Source organism: Mirounga angustirostris, unplaced genomic scaffold (genome assembly GCF_029215605.1).
Source record: "Mirounga angustirostris isolate CCGP_5_RB_7025 unplaced genomic scaffold, mMirAng1.0.hap1 SCAF_11, whole genome shotgun sequence".
Lineage (NCBI taxonomy): Eukaryota > Metazoa > Chordata > Mammalia > Carnivora > Phocidae > Mirounga > Mirounga angustirostris.
The window spans coordinates 33,180,521-33,196,730 of record NW_026991719.1 but is presented as its reverse complement, the minus strand read 5'-3'; the positions used below and the strand labels follow the sequence as shown (position 1 = coordinate 33,196,730).

General features: G+C 35.5%; 1 protein-coding gene across 1 annotated transcript in view; it reads right to left on the bottom strand.

Annotated features, from left to right (window-relative positions):
- Positions 1 to 16,210, bottom strand: part of SYTL5 (synaptotagmin like 5) — a 105,140-nt gene that overhangs the window by 25,814 nt on the left and 63,116 nt on the right. The window contains exons 8-10 of the mRNA XM_045870240.1: positions 15,338 to 15,444; positions 1,484 to 1,576; positions 819 to 884 (exon numbers count right to left, since the gene is read on the bottom strand). Of these exons, the coding sequence (XP_045726196.1) occupies positions 819 to 884; positions 1,484 to 1,576; positions 15,338 to 15,444 (266 nt within the window). The remainder of the gene's footprint in view (positions 1 to 818; positions 885 to 1,483; positions 1,577 to 15,337; positions 15,445 to 16,210) is intronic.

Below are 16,210 nucleotides of genomic sequence, written 5' to 3'. Positions count from 1 at the left end.
CTCAAGAATTCGCTCCTGAACCCCAACATTTCACATCACTAGCTACTTAATAAATGGGTTAGTCAGGTGTTAATTTTGGCTCATGAGTGGGATGAAAGAATCACTAGGGGCTCTGTGAACTGACAAAGTGCTAGAGTCTCTGCCCCAAGTGAGGCAAGGCTGCTGGTCCATGGACTATTCTTTGACGTCCAAGGGCTTCATGAATAAGCCCCTACCCCCTCATGTTACATATGAAAAAACACTGGCTCACAGAAATTATTAGCAGTGCCAAGACACAGAGCAAGAGCTCCAGATTTTTAGTCTGAGGACCTCCCCAGCATGCCTCCCCACCTCCTAATATCACTCAGTTCTGTCTACACCACATCTCTCAGTAGCCACATCTTCAAAGAAGTCCTCACTAAGCAGGGGGCCCCTAAAGATAGAAGAAAACTTAAAAACCCACAAATGCTGAAGCTTGGGAGAAATTAAGGCAGCTAAGGCAATTTTCCTACTAACCAAACTTTATGCTCTTAACCGACCCAATGTTGTGATTTAAAATAGAGATGTTGATTCTAAAGGTATCTCATTAATGGTAAATCATGTTGAACCATACGTCTTTTGACTGGTGCTTGGATTCTAATGTTTAATGAATTTTTCTTTCCTTGGGATATTCGGATTCCGATAATGCTGTTTACCCTTTAAAGAGAAACTCTAGTTAACTGTACACAAGTCAGAAAAAGATAAGTGCTGGAAAAACTGCCCACCTAATCAGATTTCCCATACCATGAAATTTGCAAAGCACGGTTGGAAATAAGGAAAAGGAAAGACTGAAAACTCACAGTGTCTGAGTCAGCATCGGGGACATTTAGGTAGGTCCACTTCCTGTCAGAGCCTGCTTGAGAATTCTTTAAGAAAGTCGTCCAAAGGTCAAAAGAAAAAAGGGTATTAGAGCAACAGACAGAAATCAGAGGAGCAAAGAAAAAGATTTACAGGCACATACACACAAATGTAGATGAGGACAGGGGGGCTCCTAAAGCCAACCTCTCAAGCAAAGGCATGAACATGAAAGTAAGAAGGGACATTATTCTATAGGCGGTGAGTGAGAAGCTATGGACAGTGTCTGAGTAGGAGAGAAAGCTGACTAGCTAGGTATTTTGGGAAAATGGCAACAGCATGGTGGACAGTTTGAAACAGACAGGATGGCGGCAGGGAAAGAAAGGTATCAGCAGAGAACTGTGATAGTTTATGGGCTTGAGCTGATGAGAGCCTGAATTAGGGAGTGAAGAGGTTTTAAAAACTGGGTGAGGACCGTGGAAGGAGAGAGAAGGAAGAGCTCACGCCAAATTAGACCAAAAAGTACTCTGTGTGCAAAGGGCAAGCAGGAGATTATAGTGACTCTTTACTGTCACACATATTCTCAAGAACATTCCTCTCTCCTTTGGGAAAAGTACAGAAAATCAACGAGGGAAAGAAGCTTCCAGTCACATGCTAGAGAAGTGCTTACGGTTGACAGGCCACTTGCTAGACTGTGGTTGTTGGCAGAAAACCGGGAGGACGCTAAGTCATGAACACCTTCCTCAGTCTCTTCCAAGGAGCCCTAAGGGAGGAGGAGAAAATCAGTGGTTTGGTTTCTTTCTTTCCTAGAAAGAAGTTTCACTTCAAAAATCACTTTCTTTTTAAATACCTAAAAAATCCTAACCAAATATCTAGAAATCACCCTATTCTGAGGTTTCTCTTTTGCTATCCATTCAACCTGAATTACTTCATCAGAGGAGTGGGGTCTCCTGCCTGGTGGTGCTTGCTTTATGAAAAGAACATGAAATTTGGAATCACACGGACCTGGGTTTCAACTTTACCTCCCTGATCTCTAAGCTTTGGGCAATGTACTCAAATTATTTTTTTTAATTAAAAAAAGGGGTCTGTGTGTGTGTATACTGTCAAGATGGGGAAATAGATCTTAAAAATCTCTGACAGAGTGAACTATTTTAGACACTGGATTTTTGTCCAAAATTCCAGATTCTACTTTTCTTCTCCTTCATGATAGAGTGGCTCCCCCAACCCTGCTCCCAGTTATTTAAGCAATACATTTTTATAGTAAAAAATTTCAAGCAATATAGATAAATATAAATTAAACTTAGATCTCTCTTTAATATATTAATGACCAAATTTCCAAGTTTTATGATATGTATACACACATGCCTACATTCACAACCACACATAAAGGGAATATATCATACATGCTTTTTTTAAAAGAACACCTTTCTTTTTTGCTTCTCCTCTCCTCCCTTTGTTTCCTCTCACCCCGGGTTAAATCAGTATTTTACATGTTACATTTCATGCCTTTCTCCTTGTTTATGTGAAAAATCATATAATATTGTGCACACCTAATGGACAGTCATCATGTCTTTTAACCAGTTTCATAACTTGAGATTGTTCTCTATATAGAATCCTGTGCTTTAGGGCGCCTGGGTGGCTCAGTTGGTTAAGCGACTGCCTTCGGCTCAGGTCATGATCCTGGAGTCCCTGGATCGAGTCCCACATCAGGCTCCCTGCTCGGCAGGGAGTCTGCTTCATCCTCTGACCCTATCCCCTCTCATGTGTTCTCTCTCTCTCAAATAAATAAATAAAATCTTTAAAAAAAAAAAAAGAATCCTGTGCTTTAGAATAAAAAAGAATTTTATTATAAAATATAACACATATAGAAAAGTACATAAAATATAAATGTACAGCATAATACTATATGGTGCCCAAGTAGAAGACCCCTTTGTGTTCTGTCCATATCACAAACCCCTTTCTCCCCCATCTTTGAAATAATATCTTAACTCTTATGGTAATCACATCTTTGTTTTTCTTTATAGTTTTACTACCTAAGCATACATTCCTAAACAATATGATTTTGTTTTGCCTGTTTTTGAATTTAATGTAAATGGAATTAAATGTTATATACTCTTTTGTGTTTTGCCTCTTTGTCTCAACATTATAGTCTTTTAAGAGTCATCCAAATTGTTTCATGTTATTGTAGTTTGTTCATTTTTATTTATTATTTGGGTTGTTTCTAGATTTTTCCCATTATTAACACAGTTGCTATGAATATTCTTGAATATGTACCTTGATGCATAGAAACACAAGTTTCCCTTAGGTATGCCCCAGTGAGAAGAACTGCCATGTCATAAGGCATGCATATCTCCACATGGTTATTGATATTACGTTTAAGATAATGTCAAACAATTGGGAGTAATTGTACCAATTTACAGTCCAACCAGCAACATATGAGAGTGCCCTCTACTCGATATTCTTGTCTTCCAAAAATTGGTATTGTCAGATTTTTTTTTTCTCTCTTGCTAATCCAGTAGATGTTTATGTGAAAATTAGTAAGGGGAAGCCTCACTAAAACTTATTATTAAGTTGAGTACCTTTTTCTGATCATTGGCCAACTAAATTTCCTGGTTTGTGAAGTACTTTTTCAAAGCTTGCTAATTTTTATATTGATATATTTGCCTTTTTCACTGATGAGCTCACAAGATGAGCTGGAGCAACTTGTAGATCTAGAAAGTAAGAATGTGCTCAAGACAAAAACAAACTAACAAAAACAAAAACAACAACATCAAAAAAAACCAACCCACAATGAGAGAAGTATGTCAAAGGAACACAAGAGCCAACTGAAACAGCTCCCAGTGACCAAAGCTGGAAAAATTTGAGCAATAAAATAAAGTAGGGGTGCCTGGGTGGCTTAGTCATTAAGCATCTGCCTTCGGCTCAGGTCATGATCCCAGGGTCCTGGGATCGAGCCCCACGTCGGGCTCTCTGCTCAACGGAAAGCCTGCTTCTCGCTCTCCCACTCCCCCTGCTTGTGTTCCCTCTCTCGCTGTCTCTGTCAAATAAATAAAGTCTTTAAAAAAATAAAGTAATATTAGATTATAACTCAAAGTATAAAATAAATATCAGTATACTGATATTAATAAATGACTGAATAATAAATGGATGGAGATGAGACAAATTTCCCATGCAAAAATATTCTAGATAATTTATGTAGATATTCCATCTTTAAGGAGGTGGAACATAACTCTGTCAGTGTGGGCTGTACATAGTGACTTTGTTCCAAAGAGTACTAGATAGAAAAGTTAGAAATGAGTAACTTTATAGTGGAGAAACCTGACAAACAGTACCTCAGTCAGGTGTTCAAAGTCAGCATCAACAGTAATGTCATGTTGATAGTATGTAGTGTAAAAACAAAATGGGGCGCCTGGGTGGTACAGTCAGTTAAGTTAAGCTGACTCTTGATTTTGCCTCAGGTCGTGATCTCAGGGTCATGAGATCGAGCCCTGCGTCGGGTTCTGCACTCAGTGTGGAGTCTGCTTAAGATTCTCTCTCCCTCTGCCCCTCCTCTCTCTCTCTCTCACTCAAATAAATAAATAAATAAATCTTAAAAAAGAAGCCAAAAAGAAAAACAAAAAACCAAACCAAAACAAAAAATCCCCACAGGCCCCAAATGGCATTGCTTAAGGCTGAGTCCTCAAACTAGGGCTTAATACCTCATCCAGTTGCAGTTTCAACCTCCTGCAGAAATGTAGTCTTAACCTGTCAGTCAGGAATTTCTGATGGCAACAATGAGTCTACCACTTGAGCCCTCTCCATCCCCCAAAGGAAGATGAAGTAATCTACATGATAAGACCCCTTGCTTTTTCCCCTAAGGAAAAGCTACCTTGTTTAGAACACTCCTTTTCTATTGCTAATAACTTTCTTGCCCTACCCTCCTTCGTATTAAAACTTTCCATTTTGTGCACCTCCTCAGAGCTCCCCTCTTCTTCCTAGGTGGGATGCTGCCTGATTCACTAATCGTTTAATAAAGCCAATTAGATCTTCAAATTTACTCAGCTGAATTTTGATTTTTAACAGTACCCTGGGCATAATATGGTGAGAATGGCATTTTGTCACTGTGGTCTTCCTTCCAAAAATACATGACCCCTTTCTGATCATGAGAAAAACATCAGACAAACCCAAATTAAGGGAAAATTTTACAAAATACCTGACCTCAAAACAACAGTTAATCAAAAACAAGGAAAATCTGAGAAACTGTCACAGCCATGGGGAGCCTAAGAAGACATGACAATGAAATGTAATGCAGTATTTTGGATGGGATTCTGGAACAGAAAAGGAACGTTTGATAAGAAACAAGGAAAACTGAATAAAGTATGGACTTTAGTTAATTTTAATATATCAATATTGGTTCATTGTCACAAATGTACCTCATAAATACAAGATGTTAATAAGACAGATTGGGTATGGGGTACATGGGAATTTTTTGTATTAAATTTTCTATAAATCTAAAACCATTCTTAAAAAAAAGAGCTTATCACAAAAATAATTGTAAACCTGCGATAAATCCAGCTTGGTCATGGTGTTTTATGTTTCCTAAACATGACTGATTACAATTTGCTAAAATTTTGGTTAGGATGTTTCCATCTATACTCAGGAATACAATGAGCTTGTTATTTCCTTTTTCAAAATGCCTTTGTCTGCTTTTGATATCTGGTTTGCACTGGCCTCAATAATAGAGTTGGAAACACTCCTTTTTCAATTGTTTTAAAAAGTTTGTATGCTCTTATATGAGGTTTCTAGAGTAATCGAATGCATAGAGGCAGAGAGAATGGTGGATGCCAGGGGCTGGATGGATGGGGAAATGGAGATTTACTATAACAGGTACAGAATTTCAGGGGTGCCTGGGTGGCTCAGTTGGTTAAGTGTGGACTCTTGGTCTGGACTCAGGTCAGGATCTCAGGGTCATAAGATCGAGTCCCACATCAGGCTCCATGCTCAGCATGGAATCTGCTTGGGATTCTCTCTCCCTCTCACCCTGCCCCTCCCCCTGCTCATGTTCTAAGTAAGTAAATAAAATCTTTTAAAAAACAGGTACAGAATTTCAATTGGGAGAGATGAAAACTTTCTGGAGATGGGTGGCAGGGATGGTTGTACAATATGAATGTACTTTATGCCACAGAACTGTAGACTTAAAAATAGGTAAAATAGTGAATTTTATGTTATATATATATTTTACTACAAAAGTTTGTATAATATTTAGAATTATAATTTCCTTGAAAGTGTCATAGAGCTTATCAATAAAGTCATTTAGGTCTGATTTTTTTTCTTTTAATTAAAAAAATTTTTTTATTGTGTTATGTTAGTCACCATACAGTACATCATTAGTTTTTGATGTAGTGATTTTTTCTTTATGAGAAGATTTCTAACTGTTTCAGTTTTATTTATCCTGTCTGGAAATTTCAAGTTTGGGGAAATCATATTTTTATAGAAATGTATTCATTTCATCTACGTTTTTTCTTTTTTTTTAAGATTTTATTATTTATTTGAGAGAGAGAGGGATAGAGCACAAGCAGGGGGAGCAGCAGGGAGAGAGGGAGAAGCAGACTCCCCGCTGAGCAGGGAGCCCGATGCGGGGCTCAATCCCAGGACCCTGGGATCATGACCTGAGCCAAAGGCAGATGCTTAACCGACTGAGCCACCCAGGCGCCCCTTCATCTAAGTTTTCAAAATTCTTGGTATATCATTGTTGATATTATATCTCTTATCTATAGTTACATTTACTTTTTCATTCATAGTATTGTTTTTGCCTTCTGTATTTTTTCCTTGATGATCTTTCCAGAGATTATTTACCTTGTTAGTTTTTTTCAAAGAACTGACATTTGTTTTGTATTTTATCTTTCTTTTATAGTTAATTTTTTTAGATTTCTATTCTTAATTATATGTTTATTTTTATTTTGAGTTTAGTGTGTAATTCTTCTAACTAAAAGTTAGATTCATAGTGAATAATTTTCACCCTTTCTTCCTCTCTCATATAAATATTTAAGGCTATATAATTTTCTCCCAAGTGAGACTTTTGCTGCATTCTTTACTTTTTTTTTTGGTAGTATTGTTATTTTCATATAGTTCTGATTGTTTTTATATGCTCATTATGATTTCTTCTTCTTTAACTCAGTAATTACTTAGTTGTATGTTTTTACTTGGCAGATTTGTGGGATAACTTATGTTTTTGTTATTAATACCTCTCGTAATTGTGTCAAGGTCAGAGAACATGCTGAGTATGATTTTTAACAGAATTTAAAGTCTGAGTTGTTACGTATACATTCTCTCTCACTTCTTTGGTCTTAGCTTTATATTTATGAAGACAGCAACTTTACTAGCTATATAATCTCCTTTACTTTTTATATCCCTTGCAACAGTTCCTGGGATTTCTTTCTCCTGAGTATTTCATTTAAAACTATTTCAGTTTGAGCCTTTTTATCTTGTACCTACTGTTGTTGAAAACTCTTGATATTAATTTGATCCTTGTTTATGTGTATGTAATAGGATTTCTCTCTAGGTTTTTTTTTTTTTTTAGAATTTTCTCTTATGACTGATATTCTTAGATTTCACTATAATGTCCCTAGGTGTAAGTTGTTACTTATATCTCATCTTTGGCACTTTCCGATAGAGACAGATTTTTCTTTATTTCTGAGACATATATCCCAATTATTTCTTCAAATAATCCCTTTTCTATATTTTTAGTCTTTTGCTCTTCTTGGGTATGCTACTGCCCAGTTGTTAGCATGTAAACTATTAGTTCTCATATTTCTTTATTTAAAAAAAGATATAAAAACTTTCAAACATCCACAAAAATAGAGGAAACAGTATAATGAACCCTTGTAACTGATCATGCAACTTACAATTATTGATATATTGCCAAAGTTTTGTCAGCTACTCTCCATGTTGTTTACTTATTTCCCACAGCTTTACTGAGGTATAATTTACAAACCATAAAATTTGCCAACTCTAAGTATACACTCCAGTGACTTTTAGCAAATTTACAGTTGTGCAAACATCAACATAATCCAGTTTTAAAACATATCCATCAGCCCAATATGTTTCCTCATGCGTGTTTGCAATCAATCCCCACTCCCTTAGAAGCCATTAATTGCTTTACTTTCTCCATAGATTGGCCTTTTCCAGATATTTCATATAAATGGAATCATACAATATGTGGCCTTTTGTGCCTGGCTTCTTTAATTAAGCACTGTGTTTTTTAGGTTCATCCATCTCGTAGTATGAATCAGTACTTCATTCCTTTTTAGTACTGAATATTATTCCATTGTATGGAATACAATTATAATTTATTTATTCACCAGCTGATGGATATCTGAATTATTTCCACTCTTTGGCTATTAGGACTAATATATGTACGAACATTTGTGTGCACATCTTTGTGTGGACATAGCTTTTCAATTCTCTTGGACAGACACTTCGGAATGGAAATGCTGGGTTGTATAGTAACTATATGTTTTACTTTTTTTAAGATTTTATTTGACAGAGAGAGACACAGCGAGAGAGGGAACACAAGCAGAGGGAGTGGGAGAGGTAGAAGCGGGCTTCCCGCTGAGCAGGGAGCCTGATGCCGGGCTTGATCCCAGGGCCCTGGGATCATGACCTGAGCCGAAGGCAGACGCTTAATGACTGAGCCACCCAGGCACCCCTATATGTTTTACTTTCTAAAGATACTACCAAACTTTTATTCCAGAGTGTCTGTACCATTTTACCTTCCTAAACAGCAGTGTAGAAGGGCTTCAATTTCTGTACATCTTTGCAGATGTCCTGTCTTTTTGCTTATAACCATTCTAGTAGGTATTAAGTGATATCTCATTGTGGTTTTAATAGTTCATTTCTCTAATTAATGATGCATCTTTTCACATGGTTATTTAATATTTATAAATCTCCTTTGGCAAAATATCTATTCAAATCTTTTACACATTGTCTAGTAGGATTATTTGTCTTTTTTATATTGATTGTAGGGGTTCTTTATATATTCTAGCTACAAGTTCTTTTTCAAATGTATGATTTGCAAATATTTTACTCAAGTCTATGGCTTGTCTTTTCATTTTTTTTATGTTTTCTTCTATGAGTTTATTTTTTGTCTTTTCATTTTTATAATGATGTCTTTTGAGATGCAAAAATTTTAAACTAGTAAAATTTATCATTTTTTTTCTTGAATGTATCATGCATCATACATTTGGTATCCTATCTAGGAATTCTTTGCCTAACTTGAAGTCTTAAAGATTTTCTCCTAGGTTTCATTTTAGAAATTTTATAGTTTTAGTTTTTACATTTAGGGATATAATCCATTTTGAGTCAGTTTTTATTCATGGTGTGTGTTTTGGGGTTTGTTTGTTTGTTTGTTTTATGGCATATGGATATCCAATTGTCCTATCATGATTTGATGAAAAGATCCTTTCCTCATTGAATTGTCAAAAATCAACTGACTAAAAATATAAGGGCTTGTTTCTGGACTCTCAATTATATTCTTTTGATTGCCTATGTTTATGCCAATACTGCACTATACTGATTACTTAGCTGTATGCAAAGTTTTGAAATCTACTAGAGAAAGTCTTCCAACTTTGTTCTTTGAAATTTGTTTTCTTATTCTGGATCCTCTGCATTTCCATATAAATTTTAGAATCAGCATGTCTATTTCCACAAGCTAGCCTGCTTAGATCTTAATAGGGTTTGTGTTGAGTTTATAGATTCATTTGGAGAGAATACTGAATCTTCTAATCCATGCACATACAATGTCTATTTATTTAGACTTCTTTAATTTAGCTCAGCAATATTTTTCTAAATTTCAGTACAACTGTCTTATAGTTTTTTGACAATTTTATTCCTAAGTATTTTATTCTTTTTCATGCTATTCTTAATGGAATTATATTAATTTCATTTCAGATTGTTCATTGCTGATATACAGAAATACAATTGATTTTTGTATTTTGATCTTATATCTTACAACCTTGGTGAACTTATTAGTTCTAGTAATATTTTTCTAGATTCTTTAGGATTTCCCACATACAGAATCATGTCAACTGCATATAAAGCAGTTATTACTTCTTTCTTTCCAATGAGATGCCTTCCTTTCCTTTGTTCTATTTCCTCCTTTTTATTTTTCCTTTTTACTTTCTTTTCTTTTTCCCCTTCCTTACTGCATTGGCTAGAAGCTCCTGTAAAATGATGAAGGTGGGGGCGCCTGGGTGGCTCAGTCATTAAGCGTCTGCCTTCGGCTCAGGTCATGATCCCAGGGTCCTGGGATCGATTCCCACATAGGGCTCCCTGCTCAGTGGGAAGCCTGCTTCTCCTTTTCCCACTCCCCCTGCTTGTGTTCCTGCTCTCGCTGTCTCTCTGTCAAATAAATAAAGAAAATCTTAAAAAAAAATGATGAAGGTGATAATCTTTCCGCCTTGTTCCTGCACTGGGGGGGAAAGCATTTTTTTTTTTTTTTTTTGCCATCATGTATGATGTTAACTGTAGGAATTTTGTAGATGCCCTTTATTAGACTAAGAAAGTTCACTCTTATTTTTTCAAGTTTTATTATAGGTGTTGAATTTTGTCAAATGCTTTTTCTGCATCTATTGAGATGATATGGTTATTGTCTTTTATTATATTGATATGCTGTATTACAGTAATTTATTTTTTAAATGCTAAATCAGTCTTGCATCTATGGAATAAATCCCACTTGGTTATGGCGTGCAATCCTTTTTTGTTACTGGATTTAGTTTTCTAATACTTTATAAGTGGTTTTTCCATCTGTATTCATAATAGATATTATTCTGTAGTTTTCCTTTCTTACAATGTCTTTCTCTAGCTTTGGTGTCAAGGTAATGCTGGCTTCACAAAATGAGTTGGGAAGTAATTTTCTGAGTAAGTTTATGAAGAATTGATATTATTTCATTTTCAAATATGTGATAGACTTCACCAATGAAGCAATTTATCCCTCAGCATTTCTTTAGGGGAAGATTTTAAATTACTAATTTAATATCCTTTGCTTTTAGATTTGTTTGAGAAAGAGAGCACACACATGCAAGTGTGTGGGGGGGGAGGGGCAGAGGGAGAGAGAGAATCTCAAGCAGACTCCCTGGTCAGCATGGAGCTTGATGCAGGGCTCAATCTCACAACCCTGAGATCATGACCTGAGCCGCAATCAAGAGTCAGATGCTTAACCAACTGAGCCACCCAGGCGTCCCATTTAATTCAATATCTTTTTAAATTAAGTATAACTAACATACAGTGTTATATTAGTTTAAGGTATATGATATAATGATTCAACAATTCCAAGTATTTCTCAGTGCTCAGCAAGTTAAGTGTACTCTTAATCCCCTTTATTTCATCCATCCCCCCTCCACCCCGGTCTGCTCTGGCAATAACCAGGTTGTTCTCTGTATTTATAGGTCTACTTATGCTTTTTGTTTGTTTATTCATTTCTTTTTAGATTTCACATATAAGTGAAATCATAAGGTATTTGTCTTTCTCAGACTTATTTCATGTAGATTTATACCCTCTGGGTCCATCCATGCTGTTGCAAATGGCAAGATTTCATTCTTCTTTAAGGCTGAGTACTGTTCCGTTGTATATATATACCACATCTTCTTTATCTACTCATCTATGGATGCACACTTAGACTGCTTCAATAGCTTGGCTATTGCAAATAGTGCAGTGATAAATATAGGGGTGCATATATCTTTTCAAATTAATGTTTTTGTTTTATTTGGATAAATACCCAATAGTGGAATTACTGGATTAGATGATGATCCCATTTTTAAATTTTTGAGGACCTGTCATACTGTTTTCCACAGGAGCTTCATCAATTTGCATTCCCACCAACAGTGCATGAGGGTTCCTTTTTCTCCACATCTTCATCAACACTTGTTATTTCTTGTCTTTTTTATTTTAGCCATTCTGACAGGTGTAAAGTAATAGCAGATTGTGGTTTTAATTTGCCTTTCTCTGATACTTAGTGATGTTGAGCATCTTTTCAAGTGTCTGTTGACAATCTGTATGTCTTCTTTGGAAAAAATATTTATTAAGGTCCTCTGCTCACTGTTTAATTGGATTGTTTTTTCCTCAGTGTTGAGTTGTATAAGTTCATTACATATTTTGGATATTAACCCCTTAATGGATAAATCATTTGCAAATAGTTTTTTTTTTTTTTTTTTGGTTGATGGTTTCCTTTGTGGGACAAAAGCTTGTTATTTTGGTGTGGTCCCAATAGTTTAATTTTACTTTTGTTTCCTTTGCTGGAGGAGACACATCCAGAAAAATGTTTCCACAGCTGATGTGAAAAAATTACCGTATGTTTTCTGCTAGAAGTTTTATGGTTTCCGGTCTCACATTTAGGCCTTTCATCCCTTTTGAGTTTATTGTTATGTATGCTGTAAGAAAGTAGTCCAGTTTCATTCTTTTGCATGTTGTTGTCCAGTTTTCCCGCATCATTTCTTGGAAAGACTGTCTTTTCCCCCTGCATATTCTTGCCTCCTTTGTAATAGATTAATTGACCATATAAGCATGGATTTATTTCTGGGTTCTCTATTCTGTTCCATTGATCTCTGTGAATATTTTTGTGCCAGTGCCATACTGTTTTGATTATTACAGCTTTGAAGTATAGCTTGAAACCTGGGATTGTGATGCCTCCAGCTTTGTTCTTCTTTTTCAAGATTGCTTTGGCTATTTGGGGTCTTTGGTGGTTCCATATGAATTTTAGGGTTATTCTAGTTCTAGTGGAAAATGTTGTTGGTATTTTGATAGGGATTGCATTAAATCTGTAGATTACTTTGGGTAGTAGGGACATTTTAACAATATATGTTCTTCCAATGCATAAGCATTGAATATCTTTCCATTAGCTTATGTCCTCTTCAGGTTCTTTCATCACTGTTTATATAAGTTTTCAGAGTATATGTCTTTCACCTTTTTGGTTAAGTTTATTTCTACGTATTTTATTCTTTTTGGTGCAATTGCAAACGGGATCATTTTCTTCATTTCTCTTTTTGCTACTTCATTATTAGTGTACAGAAATGCAACAGATTTTTGTGTATTAATTTTATATCTTGTGACTTTACTGAATTCATTTATCAGTTCTAATAGTTTTTTGGTGGAGTCTTTAGGGTTTTCTATATACAGTATCATGTCATTTGCAAATAGTGCAAGTTTTACTTCTTCCTTACCAATTTGGATGCCTTCTGTTTCTTTATGTTGTCTGATTGCTGTGGCTAGGGCTTCCAGTACTATGTTGAATAAAAGTGGTGAGAGTGGACATCCTTGTCTTGTTCCTGATCTTGGAGGGAAAGTTCTCAGGCTGATGTTAGCTCTAAGTTTTTTCATATATGGCCTTTATGTTGAGATATGTTCCCTCTAACCCCCCTTAGTTCAGAGTTTTTATTATGAATGGATATTGTACTTTGTCAAATGCTTTTTCTGCATCTACTGAGATGATCATATTTTTTTCCCTTCTCTTGTAAATGTGATGTATCATGTTCATTGATTTGTGAATACTGAACCACCCTTGCATTCCTGGAATAAATCCCACTTGATGGTGGCAAAAGATTTTTATTTTATTTTTTAAATATTTTACTTATTTATTTGACACAGAGAGAGACAGCAAGAGAGGGAACACAAGCAGGGGGAGCGGGAGAGGGAGAAGCAGGCTTCCTGCCCAGGAGGGAGCCCGATGCGGGGCTCCATCCCAGGACCCTGGGATCATGACCTGAGCTGAAAGCAGACGCTTAAAGACTGAGCCACCCAGGCACCCCGCAGATGATTTTTTAAATGTATTGTTGGATTCAGTTTACTAATATTTTATTGAGGATTTCTGCATCTATGTTCAGCAGAGATATTGGCCTACAGTTTTATTTCTTCATCATGTCTTTATCTAGTTTTGATATCAGCATAATGCTGGCCTTACAGAATGAATCTGAAAGTTTTCCTCCTCTTCTATTTTTTGGAAATTTTGAGATGAATAGGTATGAACTCTTCTTTAAATATTTGTTAGAATTCACCTGTGAAACCATCTAGTCCTGGACTTTTGTTTGTTGGGAGTTTTTTGATTACTGATTCAATTTCATTGCCACTAAATGGTCTATTCAAATCTTCTATTTTTTCCTGATACAGTTTTAGTGTTGAAGTCCTTTAACTTTTGCTTATCTAGGAAACTCTCTCTTTTTCAATTCTGAATAACTCTGCTAGGTATTCTTGGTTGTAGTTTTTTTTTTTTCCTTTCAGCACTTTGAATATATGCCACTTCCTTCTGACCTGGAAAGTTTCTGATAAAAACTCAGGTGATAGACTCATGGTGTTTCCCTTGTATTTAAGTATTTTCTCTTGCTGCTTTTAAAATTCTGTCTTTATCACTATTTTTTGCCATTTTAATTATTATGTGTCTTGATGTGGACTTCCTTGGGTTGATTTTATTGGAGACTCTGCCTTTTGTATTTGGTTGTGTGTTTCCTTGCCCAGATTGGGTAAGCTTTCAGCTATTATTTCTTTAAATAAGTTTCCTGCCCCCTTTTCTCTCTTTTTCTTCTGGGATCCCTATAATGTAAATGTTATTATGCTTAATGATAGTGCTGAGTTCCCATAAGCTATTTATTATCATTTTGTATTATTCTTTTTTCTTTTTGCTGTTCAGCTTGATTGCTTTCCATTACCCTGTCTTCCAGATTGTTGATTTATTCTTCTGCATATTCTAATTTGCTGTTGATTCCCTCTAGTGCATTTTTAATGTCAGTTATTGAGTTCTCAGGAACAGTTTAATAACATTGGAATTAGCTGTTCTTTAAAGGTTGAACAGAAGTAAGCTTTGAAACCATTCGATCTTATAGCCCTCCCCCACCCCTGCTTTCTGTGGTGGATTTAAAAAATACTTCCCAGGTTTCTTTACTCTAGTAAATAACATTGAGTTTTAGAACTAAGTTTCCTGGCTTGCTTAGGGAAATTACATTAATGTCATTTAACATGTGTGTTATATCTTTCTTCTAAGGAGTTCAAATTGCATTATAGCAATTACAGAAATCAGAATCAAGATATTAGAACTGGGAGGAACCTTAAAAATAATCTAACTCAACCTTCTAATTTCATAAATGAGTTCACATAAACATTAATTTTCACATAATTTAGTTTGTTAAGAAGGTAGTTTATTAGGGGTAACTTCAGACATAGAAATGTTCATATAAGCTATACAGTCAGCTAAGTCTAGTAATATTTGGTTTAGGAAATGTTGGGATCTTTCACTTTCCAGGTTTAGATTAAATGATGTTAAGCCAGGAACTGAAATTCCCAACAGGTATTTTTTTTTTAGTGAAAATCTTCACTCATTATCCTGATTACCAGTTAGCTTTTCTAAGTCATTCTTTAGTTGTTTTTATATATTGAATGTGAAGACTAATAGGAATGGATTATCCTGTATCTTTACTTTATTCTCATCTAAACGTGGAAAGGTTTGGAACAAGACTGTGCCCTTTCCTCATGATCATTAGACTTTCTTCCACATCCAACTTACCAAGTCTTTGTCTAAAGCCCCAGGGACAGACTTGCTTCTTATGTTTGCAGTATTCTCTAAGTCTTCTGGAAAGGACCCAGTCAGATCTAACTCAGATCGACTCCGGTCTGGAGGAATGAAGAGAGGAGAGATATGAATCAGTTTATTTTGTTAGAAGATTTCAGTTTTCATTGCAAATGTTTTATCTTTATTCCCATTCTTTCTAGGCACAGGGCATAGGGTGTCATGAAGGCAACAGTCAGAGTTAATAACTTCATGCTGTTTATACTAACGTGCTTCTCTTTTTTCTTAGTGTTTTGAAATTTTCTTGAATTGCATTACCAACAGTGATGTGTTCATTTCATCTTTGATTAAAGGAAGCTAAATGTTCTATTGTAAAATGCAAATTTTTAAACTAAGTTTCCTGTTTTTCTCATAGACTGAAAAACTCTCATTGAATGGGGCCTTAAAATATAATGAGCCCATAGAAAAAAATAAAGCGTGAATCATTCTTGATTTATATACTTAGAGAATTCACTGTGTTTTCATATCTGACATAAAATGCTATTAAATGATATAGCAACTTTCTTTCATACGAAAAGGGAGCGGCTATAGGTAAACTGAGAAGAAGTTCTATTTCTTTGGGCACCAGAACATTCTTTCATCAGAGGAACATCTTGCTTTTAAAAACAATTTGAAGAACAATGCACAACTCAGTCATGCTGTGGACAACTTACTAAGACACAGGTTACTTACACAGAACAGTTCTATATCAAGTCCTACTGAGATATAGTTGCTTATAATGAGAAAGATTAAAGAGAGCAATCACATACTTGAGTTTGAAATGGTAAATTAAATAATGCAGAAGTACTTAGGACAGTGCCTGACACAGAG